The 16,426-nt window shown below is 46.7% G+C and overlaps 1 protein-coding gene across 1 annotated transcript; it reads right to left on the reverse strand.

The window, feature by feature from the left end:
• Positions 1-8,372: 8,372 nt before the first annotated feature.
• On the reverse strand, positions 8,373-14,559 carry LOC135829829 (uncharacterized). Its single transcript, XM_065342217.1, has 3 exons — positions 9,240-14,559; positions 8,976-9,070; positions 8,373-8,811 (listed from the first exon to the last, which is right to left on the reverse strand). The coding sequence occupies exon 1, from the start codon at positions 14,181-14,183 to the stop codon at positions 10,056-10,058; it is 4,128 nt and encodes a 1,375-aa protein (XP_065198289.1). The 5' UTR covers positions 14,184-14,559; the 3' UTR covers positions 8,373-8,811; positions 8,976-9,070; positions 9,240-10,055.
• Between the last annotated feature and the right edge of the window lie 1,867 nt (positions 14,560-16,426).

The raw sequence follows: 16,426 nt of genomic DNA on the forward strand, positions 1-16,426 counted from the left end.
GATTTGTTCAGCACCATCTGCATTTGGGACGATGGTTCCGCCGTTACCCAAGATGATACGCCCTTTTCTGCGGCATACTACTACTACTACTACTACTACTACTACTACTACTACTACTACTACTACTACTACTACTACTACTACTACTACTACTACTACTACTACTACTACTACTACTACTACTACTACTACTACTACTACTACTACTACTACTACTACTACTACTACTACTACTACTACTACTACTACTACTACTACTACTACTACTACTACTACTACTACTACTACTACTACTACTACTACTACTACTACTACTACTACTACTACTACTACTACTACTACTACTACTACTACTACTACTACTACTACTACTACTACTACTACTACTACTACTACTACTACTACTACTACTACTACTACTACTACTACTACTACTACTACTACTACTACTACTACTACTACTACTACTACTACTACTACTACTACTACTACTACTACTACTACTACTACTACTACTACTACTACTACTACTACTACTACTACTACTACTACTACTACTACTACTACTACTACTACTACTACTACTACTACTACTACTACTACTACTACTACTACTACTACTACTACTACTACTACTACTACTACTACTACTACTACTACTACTACTACTACTACTACTACTACTACTACTACTACTACTACTACTACTACTACTACTACTACTACTACTACTACTACTACTACTACTACTACTACTACTACTACTACTACTACTACTACTACTACTACTACTACTACTACTACTACTACTACTACTACTACTACTACTACTACTACTACTACTACTACTACTACTACTTCTACTACTACTACTACAGTGGTCCCTCTATAATCCGGCACCATTTGTGCCACGAAAATCTGCTGGATTAGGGAGGGTGCTGGATTAACAAATCTGATTTACTGCTGCAATGTACATGAAGAGGACATTTTGGCTACTGAAAATTGTGCTGGTTTATCGAGGGTGCTGGATTATAAAGTGCCGGATTAGAGAGGGACGACTGTACTACTACTACTACTACTACTACTACTACTACTACTACTACTACTACCGTAAAGTACCGCCAGAGCGCCCCGTCTCGCGAGAGCGCCCCACCTTGATTTTACAGCCCGAGAAAGGAAAATCGTATGGCAGAGTGCAACGAAGTGTGTACGATGTGAGAATCTTAGTGTACTACGGTCACACTTGGCAGGTTTTTGTGTGGAGCTTGTGTCCACTCGAAGGTACGGATTGACTGCAAACCGTGCAATATGTGTACAAGGTTCATGTCGTATAACCTACAGACAGCAGACCACCTCCACGCTACGACCACGAAAGGATGAGATGGTGGGGCGCTCTGGCGGTACTTTACGGTACTACTACTACTACTACCTGTGAACTACAATGTAACTACTGGTAGAGATTTGGCTGTGTGATTAGTGATTACTGACAGTCAGGGTCTCAGGGATAATACAATGTACATGTACGTAACCGTTACGTGTTCCAAGTCCAAGACCATGTATGTGTGAACACACCTGACCAGGCCAGGCAGGTGTGCACGGTCTTTGCCTTCGGGGATCCGTTCCGTTCCGGTGCTTGCACACCGTTCATCCAGGTCACCATGGTGCGAATATGCAGCCTTGAACGGTATAAAAGCGCTACCCAGCAGAGTATCATATCGGAGTTGCGTCGCACAGCTCAGGTGTGCGTGTCCAGTCGGCTGGTTCGCGACGGGCGTCTGGATGCGTGTGTGTGAGAGCTGTGCGAGCAACACAAGGGAAGCTCTCCGGGCCGCGCATAACTCACAAAGCAATCAACTTCTTTCACGCCGTTGGTTGTCGGCGTGATGGCTAGGCTTCTCTAAAATAATAGCAACCACCCCCGTGCGTGGCTCGGTAAGTGTGGCAGTCGTATTGGCTGCTGCTATTCTTTTTCTATTTTTTTCTACTTGCTATTGCTGTTGTGAGTGCCGTGTGGTGTCCCGGCACAACGCCTGCTGCGTCGCAGATGAAGACACGGATTTTGCAGGTGGGGACGCTGTTCAGCTCTAGTATAGCCAGTGGCTGATGCTTCAACAGTTTGCTTTCGTGCACTGCTCACTCCTGCGCTAACGAGTCGCAACTACATGTACAATGGAACTTATTTTAGTTGCTAGTCCAATGCGGAAACTTGGCAGGAATGAGGCAGGACTCATCGAAGACTAAGCGCTCCCTATCAAAATAACTCTACTACATGTACATACATGATTGTACTAGGAGAAATCCGTTGCTTCCCCGAGCTGCAGAGAGTGCTCAATGTCATAGACAGAGCTTAGTACATAGCAGACTCAGCGGAGGACGTTCAGGTTGGTTGTAACTCTGAGTTTCATGCCGCTAGGCAATCATCAGACAACGGACCGTATGCGTGTTAAAACAAAATGGCGTCACGATTTATTGAAAGTGGTATAGTTGGTGGAACGAGTGTTCAAACCCATTTGAACTTCATACTGTTCGTCTTCTTTTTGACATGCTCTCTTTCCATCGTCCTTAGCTTTTGTTTGTTGAGAGCTGTTTTGGCTTTCTCCTATACCTCTGGGGGATGCCAAGTGATGGATTTGAGAGGCTGGTGATGGCTGTGAGCGAGAGTTTGCCGATCGGCGTCGTCCTCGCTATAGCGATGAAAATACTAGCTACTGCGCACCTGGCAGATATCACAACACGTCGGAGCGTCCAGGAGCAAAGGAATCTTGGGTTTTCACTGGAATCTAGTTCCTCCAGCATCGTGTAGCCCACCGTCGGTGAATGGCGGTCCAGAAAGGTCGAAACTGGTCTTCTGCAGCATCTCGCAGTCCTGCGAGGCGCACTGAATACGCCTGTCATGTATTCTACAAATAAAAATCACGAAGTAGTGGACTTTACAGTGATGAGTCTATCTTGTATGCTGCAAAAGACGCAGGAAATGTGACTGGTGTCCGTACACTGGACGCCAATATCATCCCAGTCTTCTCCTGCAGGATCTGTTTGACATTGACATACCGGTATGCAGTGGGTCGACATTGGCCTGGTTTGGCAGCTATCTGCCTGGGTGGATGTAGCAGGTTTGCATTGGCGCGTCGTCCAGTCCGACATTTTCTTGTAACTGTGGAGTACCGCCGGGCAGGGTTTGAGAGGTTGCTCGTGCTGTGAACACATCTCTACTGCCTGTCTCGTCCTGGAAGTGCCGTCTCGCCGCTTCCTTGCTCTACAGTCACGCCGTTATTTCGCTTTGTTTCGTGGTGCAGCTCAAAACCTGCCCAAACAACTGTGAGCTCGCAACATGGTATGGACAAATTGCACCACTCATGCTGGTTAACTAAAACCGGGATAGTCGAGTAAGCGAGTTCACTCCCTGGGCCATGGCAAGATCTGTTCAGCGCGGGCTATTCCAACCTCCAAGTGCATAGTCACCGATCGATCCATGCGATGGTGGTTGAACTACAAAGAGCCAAGGTCTACGAGTACTACTATTGGATGCTGTCTACATGCAGTCAACAAAATCAAAGTACCTCAGTATGCCCCAGAACAGGGCATGTGCATCTATAGCATGACACAACAGGGGTTCTGGCGGCACCTGTCAAACAAGCAGTAGCGACTAGTGCCAGCTACCTATTGGAGGCTAGCCGCTACAGTCTGTCACTGGAGATAATTATTATGTTCACTGTTTAGACTGAGCACAGTCAATGATGCCCAATCAATCTGCCCAATGTGTGTTCTGTTCCACCTAATTATAACGTCCCATCGCATCAACCCTACTACACGCACATGTCGTCACTCTAGCACGACTTGTGTTATTATTGTTTATTTTGATTCGCACGATAAATAGAGCACAATAAACGTTAACTTGACCGAAGGTTAAAGGCGACTGCAGATAGAGGAACACATCGAGGTACAGGTACCGGCATCAGTACAGTATCAGAGAGAAACAAACAAAAATGAGAGGTACGCAGAAAAAACTCTCGTAAGCCCAAGGGGAAGTGGTTGATGAGGGATGAATGCACTCTCCACGCTCGTCTACACTGTTCGTGGAAATGCACACATACATACAATAATATACAACATAGCAATAGCATGCACAGAACCGAACAACTTCATGTTCACACATGCAAGCACAGACCTGAACATTAGTACCAAAAGCCGATACAGACAATATCCCCATACACACAGACGCACACACACACACACACACACACACACACACACACACACACACACACACAATGTCCCATGTATGCACCCGTGGCGAGAAAAGCACGCAAATCTAAAAATGCACTGGATGTGAACCCACAGATTTTCTCTTATAGCAACGATAGCGGATCTGATTCTGAATGAAACACACACACAACACAATCATTGAATGCCCATCCGCAGATGATGGCAGGTCCTGAAAGAACAGGCAGTGTTCCAGTGATGGGGAACAGAACTTCGAGTGGCGAGTGAGGTATACACACACACACGTGCGTGCGCGGGCACACACCAAAGTATGAAGAAATAGAATCGACATCGTAGTATTCATTGGTTGGGGAATGGAAAGGAAAATAAAACATTGCTGTAGGTTTTTGTTGTAAGGACACTGGGAGCACAACAGAAAGGTAAGCAACTTGCTTTGAAGCAAAGAAAGTTATTATTCCACGGATCTCAGAAGGAAGGAACGTTCCAGAATGCTGCACTGGCAACAGGCGGCCTGCATGTGCGCGGCCCCTGCAGTCGGTCCAGCTGCCGGCCTTGCAGTGCTGAAAAGAATGTGCAGTGCAGCATGTCGCATAGTATCGCAGCCTGGACAAATAGGCGCTGGGAAGTCCTAGTTTTGTGCTCACCTACACCACGATGCACCAATCTTCTGAGCTACTTTGGCAACAACTTTGTCCACTTGAGACTCCCATGGGCTGAGCCAGTTGTTGAGGGCTGCATCAAGGTGGACGGCAATGACCGCTGATGGCAAGGCAATCTATGATACACAGTCACTAGGGCATCGTCAACATGGCGCTGAAGCTGGATCGATAAAATCAACCTTTAGGCTGCCGCGGGGTTGACAACGAGGCCGCTGTCTCGAAGCTAGTCAGTCAGCCTGGTCACCGCCATTGACGAACCAGCCGCCACCGCCAGCAATGGCGGTAGGTTGTGACAAGTGTGGTGCAATATTGTCAGCAAATTCAGTACTCAGGATAAGATGAGTGACAAAGGGAACGTTGTGTTTGATAATATTGAAGTGAACAGGGATGATCACAAACCCTGCGCGTACTCTACCGTGAGTTACAAGAAAATTCCGGACTGGACGACGAGCAAACACCAACCTGCTACATCCAACCAGGCAGATACTATTACGATAGCTGCCAAACCAGGTCAATGCCGACCTACTGCATAATGTCAATGTCAAACAGATCCTGCAGGAGAAGACTGGGGTGTTGGCGTCCAGTCACTGAGTGTACAGACACCAGTCACATTTCCTGCATCTTTTGCAGCATACAGGATAGACTCATCACTGTTAAGTCCACTACTTCGTGATTTTTATTTGTAGAATACATGACAGGCGTATTCAGTGTGCCTCGCAGGACTGCGAGATGCTGCAGAAGACCAGGTTCGACCTTTCTGGACCGCCATTCACCGACGGTGGGCTACACGATGCTGGAGGAACTAGATTCCAGTGAAAACCCAAGATTCCTTTGCTCCTGGACGCTCCGACGTGTTGTGATATCTGCCAGGTGCGCAGTAACTAGTATTTTCATCGCTATAGCGAGGACGACGCCGATCGGCAAACTCTCGCTCACAGCCATCACCAGCCTCTCAAAACCATCACTTGGCATCCCCCAGAGGTATAGGAGAAAGCCAAAACAGCTCTCAACAAACAAAAGCTAAGGACGATGGAAAGAGAGCATGTCAAAAAGAAGACGAACAGTATGAAGTTCAAATGGTTTTGAACACTCGTACCACCAACTATACCACTTTCAATAAATCGTGACGCCATTTTGTTTTAACATGAATATCGCGGACTGATACTCGGGTCTACCCAACAGTATGCACACATAGGGCCACAAGCATAAACAAATTTAGCGCTAAATCTGGTGTGAGGTATGGGGAGAAAGCTGGCGCGGTCTGAGGCGCGACAGGGGAAGTGCCAGGATGGTGGCGGGTAGGCCCCCGTGTAATATGCCCGAAACTTTGCCGAAAATGCTTTTGGGAAATTCTCGCAAACCTTGTCGAAAATGCTCCCAAACATTGCCGTAAATGCTCGGAAATGCTCACTTTTTTGTTATCCTCAGCACACGCCGTCAAAACCAGGGAGTCAGAAAATACTCAATAAGAGACTTGCTCGAGTCTGCATTCATAAACTACTCAACAAGAAGCTAACCCACGGAATGCGGAAGTGACGTTCTTGTTTGGGAAGTTTTTCTTCTCTCAATTTTGATACACAACGGCCAAGTGCTCCGTTTCCCCCAAAATGCTGCATCACGAGCCCAAAGTGCTTGGTTCGCGGAGGTACCGAAAATGCTCAAAAAAATGCCGGCATATTACACGGGGGCCTAGTGGCGGGCAATAGGCAGGTGTGAGCATGAAAGCGCGGAAAGAGGCGAAGGGGAGGCAGTGTACAGCAGATGGGTTGAGGTGCCAGGAGGGTGGCGGGCAATAGGCATTTTTTTACTCACATCTGTATGATCGGCTCTTCTCCCGCACCTTCCATGTAATGGTCAACGGCTTTCCCTCGCTCTTCAGCTCCCATACGTGTTTTGCGAGCTCAGTGCTGTTTTTGTATTTTTCATGACGCATGGAGGTCAGGTGGTTGGCGTGACGGGCTTTGAAAGGTGTCTCTGATAGGCCGATGTAAATCTTGCTGGTAGATTCTGCAGTGGCCTCATACACAATCTCCTTCGTCTGGCACTCTCCGCGCAGCGGGCAGGATTCCTTGATTCTACAGTTGCATGCCTTGGTTTGTTCTGGCTCTCGCAGGTTGCTCTTGTTGTGGCTGCTGATGACCGCTCCCATGTTGGGCATGCAACTGTAGCTCACTTTCAGAGTGTTACGGTTGAAAATCTTCCCGAGCTTCGATGTTTTCGGGAAGTGCCTGGAGACAAGGCTCAGGAACCTACCAGCGACGTTTGTGCTAACGTTTTTGGAGTAGGGAGGGTTGAACCATATGACCTTCCGGCTGCGGTTCTTCCTGCCCCTGTGCTCATGTGCCTCGGGCTGAAAGCTCAGCACTTCGGTGTATCCACTGGCCTTTAATGCGGTCTGGTACACGGGGGCTGCATGGTTGAATGCCTCCGCGTCGCTCGATATAGCGGAAAGGCGCTTGTTGACAGCAGCAGGGATCAGCCAAAATTTGTTGATTTACAGTATAAGGAGATAAAAAGAAAAGAAGGAGCAAACCAAAAGAAGATGATTATTAGAGAAATAACAATCCGCAATAAATTCTGCAAATACTTTTGCCTCAGTTCTTATAACATGTACGATGAGCTAGGCAAGAAAGTATAAAAGCATAGCGTAGGGCCCTGAGCTTCCAAGCTCTCTCGTTTGGTATTTGTTTGTGTGTTTGTGTCACCTACACCACGGCAAAAAAAAGCATAGGATGTTATAAATTTTTTAATTCTCCTATTTTTTTCAGGCATATCCTGGGATTCGAACCCGCACTATCGCCCTACATGCATTCCCCCATACACTTCGCATTCATACCCATTCTTCCAAGTTGTTTCACATTGTGATCTTGCATTTGAAAGCCCTATTTGAATATGCATTGTGGCCAGCCGTCTTTGATGGCACGGTACGGTAGGGGATAGGTACGGGACATGTACGATCGAGGGTAATACGACACCGTCTCCCGTACCGTACCGTACCATCAAACACAGCTGGCCACATACAGCTGCCCGCAATATTCAAATAGGGCTTTCAAACGCAAGATAATAGACACCCTTAGCAGTCCGTGCGCCAGGCCACTGAGTGGGCCGTTTTCATTTTCCTGGGTCCGATCCCGCGGGAAAAGGTCTGCACAAAACTGTATTGGTGAAGATAACGACGATAATGGCAGTTGGGGGAGAAATTTGGCGACTATTTTGGCCTTTCTCGCAGCTTGTCTTGGTTCCTTTGCCATTGCAGCAATGGAATATGATGAGCTCAATGTTGTGCTTTGACGGCGAGTAGAAATTTTGAATCGCAAACACCGTTTTGTCCCTTCTTTACGTAAGAAACTGTTTTCGCCGATTTGCTGGTTTCGCCGACTGGCGTCGAGAAATAGACGAGCCACGCTTTCCAAGAGCCGCGGACACCAAGCTCTCATGGTGGATCTTAGTAAGTACATATTCTTGTGTAGGGGGATGATAATGGTTTGAGCATACCTGCCTGGAATAACTGATGGCAGTAAATGAAATCTCAAATTTGTTTTTTGGGTATTTTTACGTGCACAAGTGTTGCCTTGTTGAAAATGGCATGACAAGAAGAAAGAAGCATCCAAGGTAATTTAATATGATAGAGAAATATGTTCTCTTTACTTTGAGTGCGCCTGTGGTTAGGGTGATACTGTTGAGAATCCAAAATGCGAAATTTGTATATCTTTGAACTCTGTCTATTGTAAAGTTTGCATATCATTTTCTAAGTGAAAATGGATTAGAAGCTGGTCAAGCAGCAGTTATTCTATATGTGAAAAAGGCATACTTAGCGAATTTACATCACAGTTCTGCAGTGTAGCCTTCCATGCAGATTGGTGGGATTCGCGTGAGAGTCTTGTATTATTCTTCCAGATAAAATTAATTTACCATTCAATAAAATGTCCTGCAAAACAAAGCAAACAGACGATGACCTCAATCAATGCCAGGAAAACATCACTCACTGTGCATAGGGTATTCAAAATGGGAAGTTGCAAAAACCAATTCAAGGGCTTCACACCTACAAGTACTAGTATCGTAATTTGAAGCATGAGGTGAATGCACTCTAACCTTGCATAACAGACGGCCAATGTGACGAGTTCTGTGCTGCTGGCTGTGGTTCCTGAATGCACTGTCACAGCCTGGACATGGTTTAGACCAGCACACTGAAACAAAGACAACAAAGACAAAAGTCAACCGTCGCAGTATATACTAAGCTACTTGTACCGAATACACCAAACACCACACATGAACATTACACTGTACGTTATGGTGCTAGCCTAACGGACCAAGACACATTTGCATACTAGAACAGTCACAGTACCATCCAATTACCTGCTAGTCTCGGCTGTATTATGGCAGTTGTGACATTTGCATCCAGGAGTACATATTCCATTGTTCTTCCGGCATTTGCATTTCTTGGTCTTGCAACCCAATTTGCAGGTACAACCTTTGGTCAATGCAGCAACTCGGCTGGTAACTGTTGCAATATGCGTTGGTGAATCCCACTCGACCGAAACCACATTGTCTGCAACCAGCCATCCATATTCCTGGATTGGAGGGTACGTGACTGTTTGTGTTGATGCCTGCTGCCACACTCTGATTACCCATAGGCTCCGTTTCCAGTGCAGGGCAAGAGCAGAGGTGGACGGCAGGCAATCATCCTCAGCATCGGTACGTTGCCAAGCAGCATCCCTGATGGCGTTCAGCCAGGCTTCGTGCTGCTCCTCGGCATTCTCCCTCGGCAGCTGCTTGAAAAGGTCGTATGGGCCATTGGCGTCGAAGGCTGCCTTGTGCTTCTGGTAGTACAGTGTACCAACCATCCGCAGGAAGGCCATGAAGCTGGAGTCATCCTCCGCCGTCAATGTTCCCGTTTCTTTACCTCCTGAACACATTAATTATAAAATAATAAGCAAATATAGACAGTACAAAAAGTAGCTCAAACCATTTTGGAAAAGGCAGCTTATGTTGGCAAACACACAGGTCAATGCTGTCATCGTGTAGTCATCGTCAAAAACAATTATAATATTCAGTTACCCACTCTGCGTGGAATTTGTAACGAAGGACATGTTCTTATGTACATACTCATACACACAACCACACACGGAACACGCATAACTTACATTCGTGCACACGCTCACACAATAGACTTCATGACTTTGCAAATGCGATGCTCTTACCCGTGATAAAGGTAGCAAATTGGAAGAAGGATTTGTAGAAGGAACATTTCCCAAACCCAGCAAAGAAAGACACAAAGTCACAGCCACTGCAGACGAATAGGGCCTGAAGAGCATTAACCCGGACATTCTCTGCTACCTGTGACAGATCAGGGTCATTGCGGATATTATTCACCAATTTTGTCACATTCAAGTAGCGGTGCTGTGCAGACCCCGGCATGTCCAGTTGTACAAACACCGACCGCTCGACACGTCCATTGACAATGGCCATTCCAATGTGGTAAACATCAGTGTCTGGGCTGTAAACCAAGACCGTTTCAAACTTTGAAGCATGTAGCCACACCCTGTTGTCTGCTTCCTCAGCATTTGATTGTAGGTCCTGCACGAGAAAACAGGTTGTGTTGCCATTGACTGCTGCCACAGCCATGTCATTCATTCCGTTACCCAAAGCTCCTGCTGTGATGAAACATTGGTTTGGTCGGGTCATAAATGCTTGAGCATTACCTAAACCGTACTGGGAAACGAAAGCGCACAAAGCCTGCTTGCACTGCCGACAACCGAGAAACTTGCGCCAAGCTTTCGGAAGGGTTCCATTTTCCGTAACTGGTATGTGTTCGTGCTGTGTGTCGTCTCCTGCAGATGCCATGTCCCTGGATATACGGAGAATTGCCTTTGGGCTTGTCGCTAGCGTTGTTGCATTGTCGAAAACGAAATGAACGCTTCCGACTCCTCGCTCGTACCAATGACTTGTCCAGCGCTGAATGATGAACTTCCCATAGTCGGCAAAGGTGTTGTGACAAGCAAGAGGCGAAGAGTTGATCAAGAACATAGCATCATAGATGACAGCAGTGTTGGCAGTTGCGAATGTTGGTGGCAAACTGTTTACGAATACATCCTTGTATCGATCCTCCAATTGTTTCGATGCTGTGCTCTTCATGCCTGTCCTGGGCTTTAGGCCGTCACTGGTTAGTGCTCGTGGCATGGTGATCAACTGCTGTGCTAATGATTCAGTTGTTTGGTTAGTTTGATTCCACATTAACCTTCTTTTCAGACAAGTAGTAACCAGCTTGTGGTCCTTCTCTTTCTGGTTAACAGTCTTCTTGCGCTTCGTCGCTGGAGCGAATGTCTTCAGATGCTGCTGTCGACGTGGCGGGAGACATGTTGGTACTTTCAACAACCTGCTGGTGGCATATGCTATGAGCTCTTGCAGCCCAATGCCATAGAAACCCAGCATGTCTCCACGCTCGGCATCTGTTGCCATTCTCCCGGTGAACAAATTCTGTAGTTTCCTGGTGACGCCGGTTTTGAACAGATTGCTGGTCTGTATCAAACGTAAAATGCTCGCAACATTTTCGCTTCTTTCCTTTCCTTGTTTGGTCTCTTGTGTTTTTTTGCCCTTGCCTTCATCATCACAGTGCTCATCAGTGGTTGGCAGAACTTGTTCTTGGAACGCTCTCAACAGTGCCGCTCTGTGAGGTAGATAGTACGTAAGTCGATCAATCGATGCGGCTTCAGGGTGTACCATGGACATTTTCATGTCCTTGTTGATCTTCATCTCGTGGGCCTCATCCAATGCAACCGAATTGAAGTAAGTTCCATTGAGACTAACGGAGAAACAGCCACTCTGCAAACTTCTCAGGATGGACGGTGGCATTGACTGCAGGTGAGCTAAGTGCCGAGGAACAAGTCGTAGGTATGTAGTCCTGTCCAATGCATGGAATAGCGGTGCAGCCATCTTTATGGCTGCAATTCTGCAAGACCAATCACGACCACGAATTGCAGACCACAACGAAATGTAAGCAATTGCATCACGGAAATAAAACCTACGCCAAAATGACCACAGATCATCATCTTGCTGGTTTGCAAACTCTTCCAGCTCCTCCATTGTAGGTGTTTTGGAATGGATGTTGTTGTATTCTGCCAACATGCTGCGACCAATCGCTTCGTGTGCAAGCAGTATGAATTCATGTGTCTTTCTGAAAGTGCTACACCGTTCCATTGCACTAAGACCCTCGCCTTTCGCGCCCATTGCCTTGGCCATAGACTGCAGACCTGCGTCCCAATAAACTTTCATAAGAATAGGCTGAATCGCTTTCAAGGTGTGCCAATCACCTGGAAATGGCACTACCCATGATAGACTTTGCCCGTATTCTTCTTGAAGTTTGAGGAGGATGTCGTACGTTTTGCCGTCACCCACAACAAGCAAATGCATTAGACTCTTTCCAATGTCGTACGTTCTGTACAAATCATCAAGGATTGATTTTACTGTGTCTTTATTGTCTGCCGGTTTGTCCAGGATACCCAAGTACACAACATTTGCTGTTTCAGGGATTTCTCCACCTTGCTCCTGAAAGAACCCTTTCAAGCCAGAACTGCCGCTGGTTGAGATCAGGTGGGTGAACGCCTGCTGCTGTACATTTTTGATGCACTTGTCATCTTCGTCTGTCAATGTAAAATTGCGGATGCTCAAAACGGTGTGGCTGTACCATTTGTGAGCATCCGCGGTGGCATCTTTATTTCCTTCTTCGTGCTCAGGGTTGTTGGCCAACATGTGTGAGTTGCAGTTTGCGACTGGTGCATCCTCACCGTCACCTACATCGCAAACTGCACTCGACACAACAATAGCGGGTATTGCTGGCTCTGGGTTGGTGGTGCTCTCTTTTTGGGTGCGCCGCCGCTTAGCACTCGGAGCATCATGTTGCTTGCTCGCACCGTCATAACATTCAAATGGCAGTACCGTCTGCTGTGGTCCTTCGGCCTGGCCCTCCTTGTTGGTGGAGGGCTGGGGGTTTACATGTTGCACAGATGTGCCATGAAACCCCCTTTTTTGATCATGGCAATACATCCGCTTCCACGGCATGTCTTTATCGATGTTATCGATAGACACGAAGCTGATGCTGCCTAGCTGCATCTCAGCTTGGATCCCATTCCTCTGTCGTTCATCTACGACGTGCATTTTATACCTGCTGAATGTGTCCCTGCTGGCGGTAATGCCCAGCCTTGCCAGCATTCTAAGCAGCGTAGTGGAGTGACTGTAGGTCTCCACAACATCTGCGACTGCAAGCTGCAGCGGGTAGACGCACTGGGGTGTTGCAGCATGCAAGATGGCGGACAGCACCTGAATTGCACGCATGCATTTTGTCTGATTATACCTCGTTTGTGGCATTGCTGCGGGTGGTTCTTCACTTGTTCCATATAGTGATACCCAAATCCACTTCCATAGAGTTGGGTGAGTGGTCTGGATAACATTGGAAAAATTTAATTTGTAAAGAGCGGTATCGCTTTCAAACTCCTTTCCTGTGAATTCTTTTCCTTGTCGTTGTATAATTCTGTGCATTATTTCTGCTGTGGTTAACACTGCCCCGTCTTGTGCGATTCTTGTGTGTTGTTCAGGTACCGGATCAAGTTCCATGGCATCCGCTGCCAATGCAGCTTGACGCTGTTGAGCGAGAACATCATGCAGCACCTCTTGTGTATTGCAGCCTTTCCGCATAAGGAGAATGCCTCTCTTCTTTACGCTAGGGTGCACAACATTCATGTGATGTCCCAGTACTGCTGTTAGCTCGGCAAGGAGCCACTTGGCGGTTCGAGGCTCTGTCGCCACATGCTGATAGTGCTCATGTAGTGTTACAAGCAGCACTGCACTTGCATCTAGCAGGGCCTTTCCTGCTAGCACGATTGTGTTGGCCAGAGGATTATCCGGCATCTGCGCATGACGTGTGATCAGTGATTTGATTTTGTGGTCAGTGCTTGCACTGCCATCAATCTTTACCATTTCCAATTGTGCCTTGTAGCACTTTGTACAAAATACGTCACTTTCCGTTATTAATATGCCCTTTGCGCGCAGGTTTGCTGAGACGGCGCTATAGTGTGGACATTTCCGTTGTACTTGTTTGTCCATGACTGCTTTGCATTGTCCACAATGCCGTCGATACTGGCTGGGCGTGCATTTCTGAGTCTGCCCGGTACTCATGGTGTTTATAGTGACTCTGTGAGTGCAGTTTGCAAGTGTCCTACATATTGATATAAATAGAGAAAAAACAGACGTTGGAAAATGGGTCGGTGTGGTGTTATTCGGTCTTGGACACCAACGAGTGAACATATGCTAAAAGAAGAATACTCACTGTTGATGATGATGCAGTGTGTGTTACTACGCGTGCCTGGAATACCAGATGGCACTCCACTAAACTTCCGTGTGCCGAAATGCTGTAGATTCGACAGTCGAGGAAGACGTGACGTTTACACGGGTCAAGAACACCGCGCGTGCAAGCCTTCAAAACTGAGGGTAGAATTGTACCTTATACGGCGATAGACGGCGTATCAGGTCTGAACTCGAACGACAAAGGGACTTATATGGCACAATTGAATTGACCTCGTAATGACTATAAACCAGAAAATCTCAAGAATCGGCTCAAAAAGTTCGAAGTCCACTGATTCTGGAAAATAAAAAACACGGATAGAGAGCGATATTTTGAATCTGGCGCACGGACTGTTAGGGGCTGTCCAAGGTTACCAATAATATTTTCAAAACGAAAAGTTTTCGTTTGGGGGTGGGTGGGTTTGATAGAGTTTCGTTTTGAAAATAATTATTGAATGCAGATGGAGAATGCCCAGTTACTTCTGGGTGTCGAACATTGACATCAATATTTTATTGGAATTCGTTTTACCTGCAGAAAAGGTGGGTGGGTGGGTGGGGGCTGAAAAATACTAAAACATTTCGTTTTGCGAAAACAATCGGTAACCCCGGACGGCCCCTTAGCAAACAACGGTAACGCTATTCTTTACGGTACTCGTACCTTGATCATCCAAATAGCGTTGAAGCTGCAGCGTATAAACGTTATGGGGGCTGATTTATCGTTGTGACCAACGGTACGTGTTTTGGCCAAATATTGCATAGTCCGCACGCATTTCACCTTGTATCGCGTATATGGTGACAAAAATGGTTGTACCACGCGAAATCAGTGGCAACAGCGTACTAAAAATAGCGTGCATCTTGCTAAGGGCCTGGTCAGACTGCGGCAAATTTTGGTTGCCTGACGAAAACAGAACAGCGTCCAGAATTTGAATCGCGATCACACTACACATGTGGGGAGAGTGAAAATTCAAACTTCATTTCGAGCGTCAAGTGGTAATCTCCACGAACGATGTCAAATTCCTTCACCTTGGGGATCGCCAACACCTTCAGTGCAATCCTTGCAACCATCCTTATGAGTTTTGTTGCTGTCCGTGGCCAATTAGCTCCTCGATATCGAGATGAAAAAATCAGTGATTATCAGCGTCAATGGCGTATCAGCGTCAAATCCTGTTTGGAGCGGAAAAGCGTGGTCCGTTCTTGCTTTTTTTTTGGAGCGTCAACTCTCGCTTTTGCCGCTCTGGCGGCAAGTTACTATGGAGATTCGGATTATAATCCTAGGATTATTTCGATTTTGCCGCAGTCTGACCAGGCCCTAAAGGTCGAACCCAAATCACGGTATTTTCCCCCTTACGATAATACCGTTACAACATAACGTTTTTTGCTAAGGGTGTCTAATAACGTGAAGCAACTTGGAAGAATGGGTATGCATGCGAAGTGTATGGGGGAATGCATGTAGGGCGATAGTGCGGGTTCGAATCCCAGGATATGCCTGAAAAAAAAATAGGAGAATTGAAAAAATTATAACATCCTATGCTTTTTTGCCGTCAGATACGGATAGCGCCAGGCGTGACATATAACATAAACAAACAAATGTATGCGAAGTGTATCGGGGGATGCATGCAGGGCGCGCGATAGTGCGGGTTCGAATCCCAGGTTATGTCTTAAAAAAAAGGATTTTTTAAAAGAATTTATAACATCCCTATGCTTTTTTTTGTCTAGGTCATCAAGGCAAAAAAAGCATAGCGTAGGGCCCTGAGCTTCCAAGCTCTCTCGTTATTCCAGTACTGACGTACAACTCGGGTACGTGGGGGGTCAGTGTGACAGTTCTGTCTCGCCTGGATTCCTTCCACCGCCGTCAGCTAAGGTCACTCATCGGTGTGAAATGGCCACAAATAATTTAGAAAAGCGATCCTGTCAGCTTTTCTATTATTGTGTTCACATGGCAGAAAAAACGACATCGCTATGCTACGTAAGTTTCTACGTAAGGTGCTCGGTATTTCACTTAGGCTACGTAAGTCTCTACGTAAGGTGCTCGGTATTAGATATACCAACGCTTGGTAGCCGTGTGCTGTGCACGTGCACGGCAGACATTGTGTTCAGTGCATGCAGTCCGCGGATCCGTGTTCGGATGTGCATGCGCGAAGAACTTCCTTCTTTGGAACTGCTTCTTGCATGAGCTGTTTCGGATATTTCGTCTCATGGCCTGGCTT

Source organism: Sycon ciliatum, chromosome 13, assembly GCF_964019385.1.
Source record: "Sycon ciliatum chromosome 13, ocSycCili1.1, whole genome shotgun sequence".
NCBI lineage: Eukaryota > Metazoa > Porifera > Calcarea > Leucosolenida > Sycettidae > Sycon > Sycon ciliatum.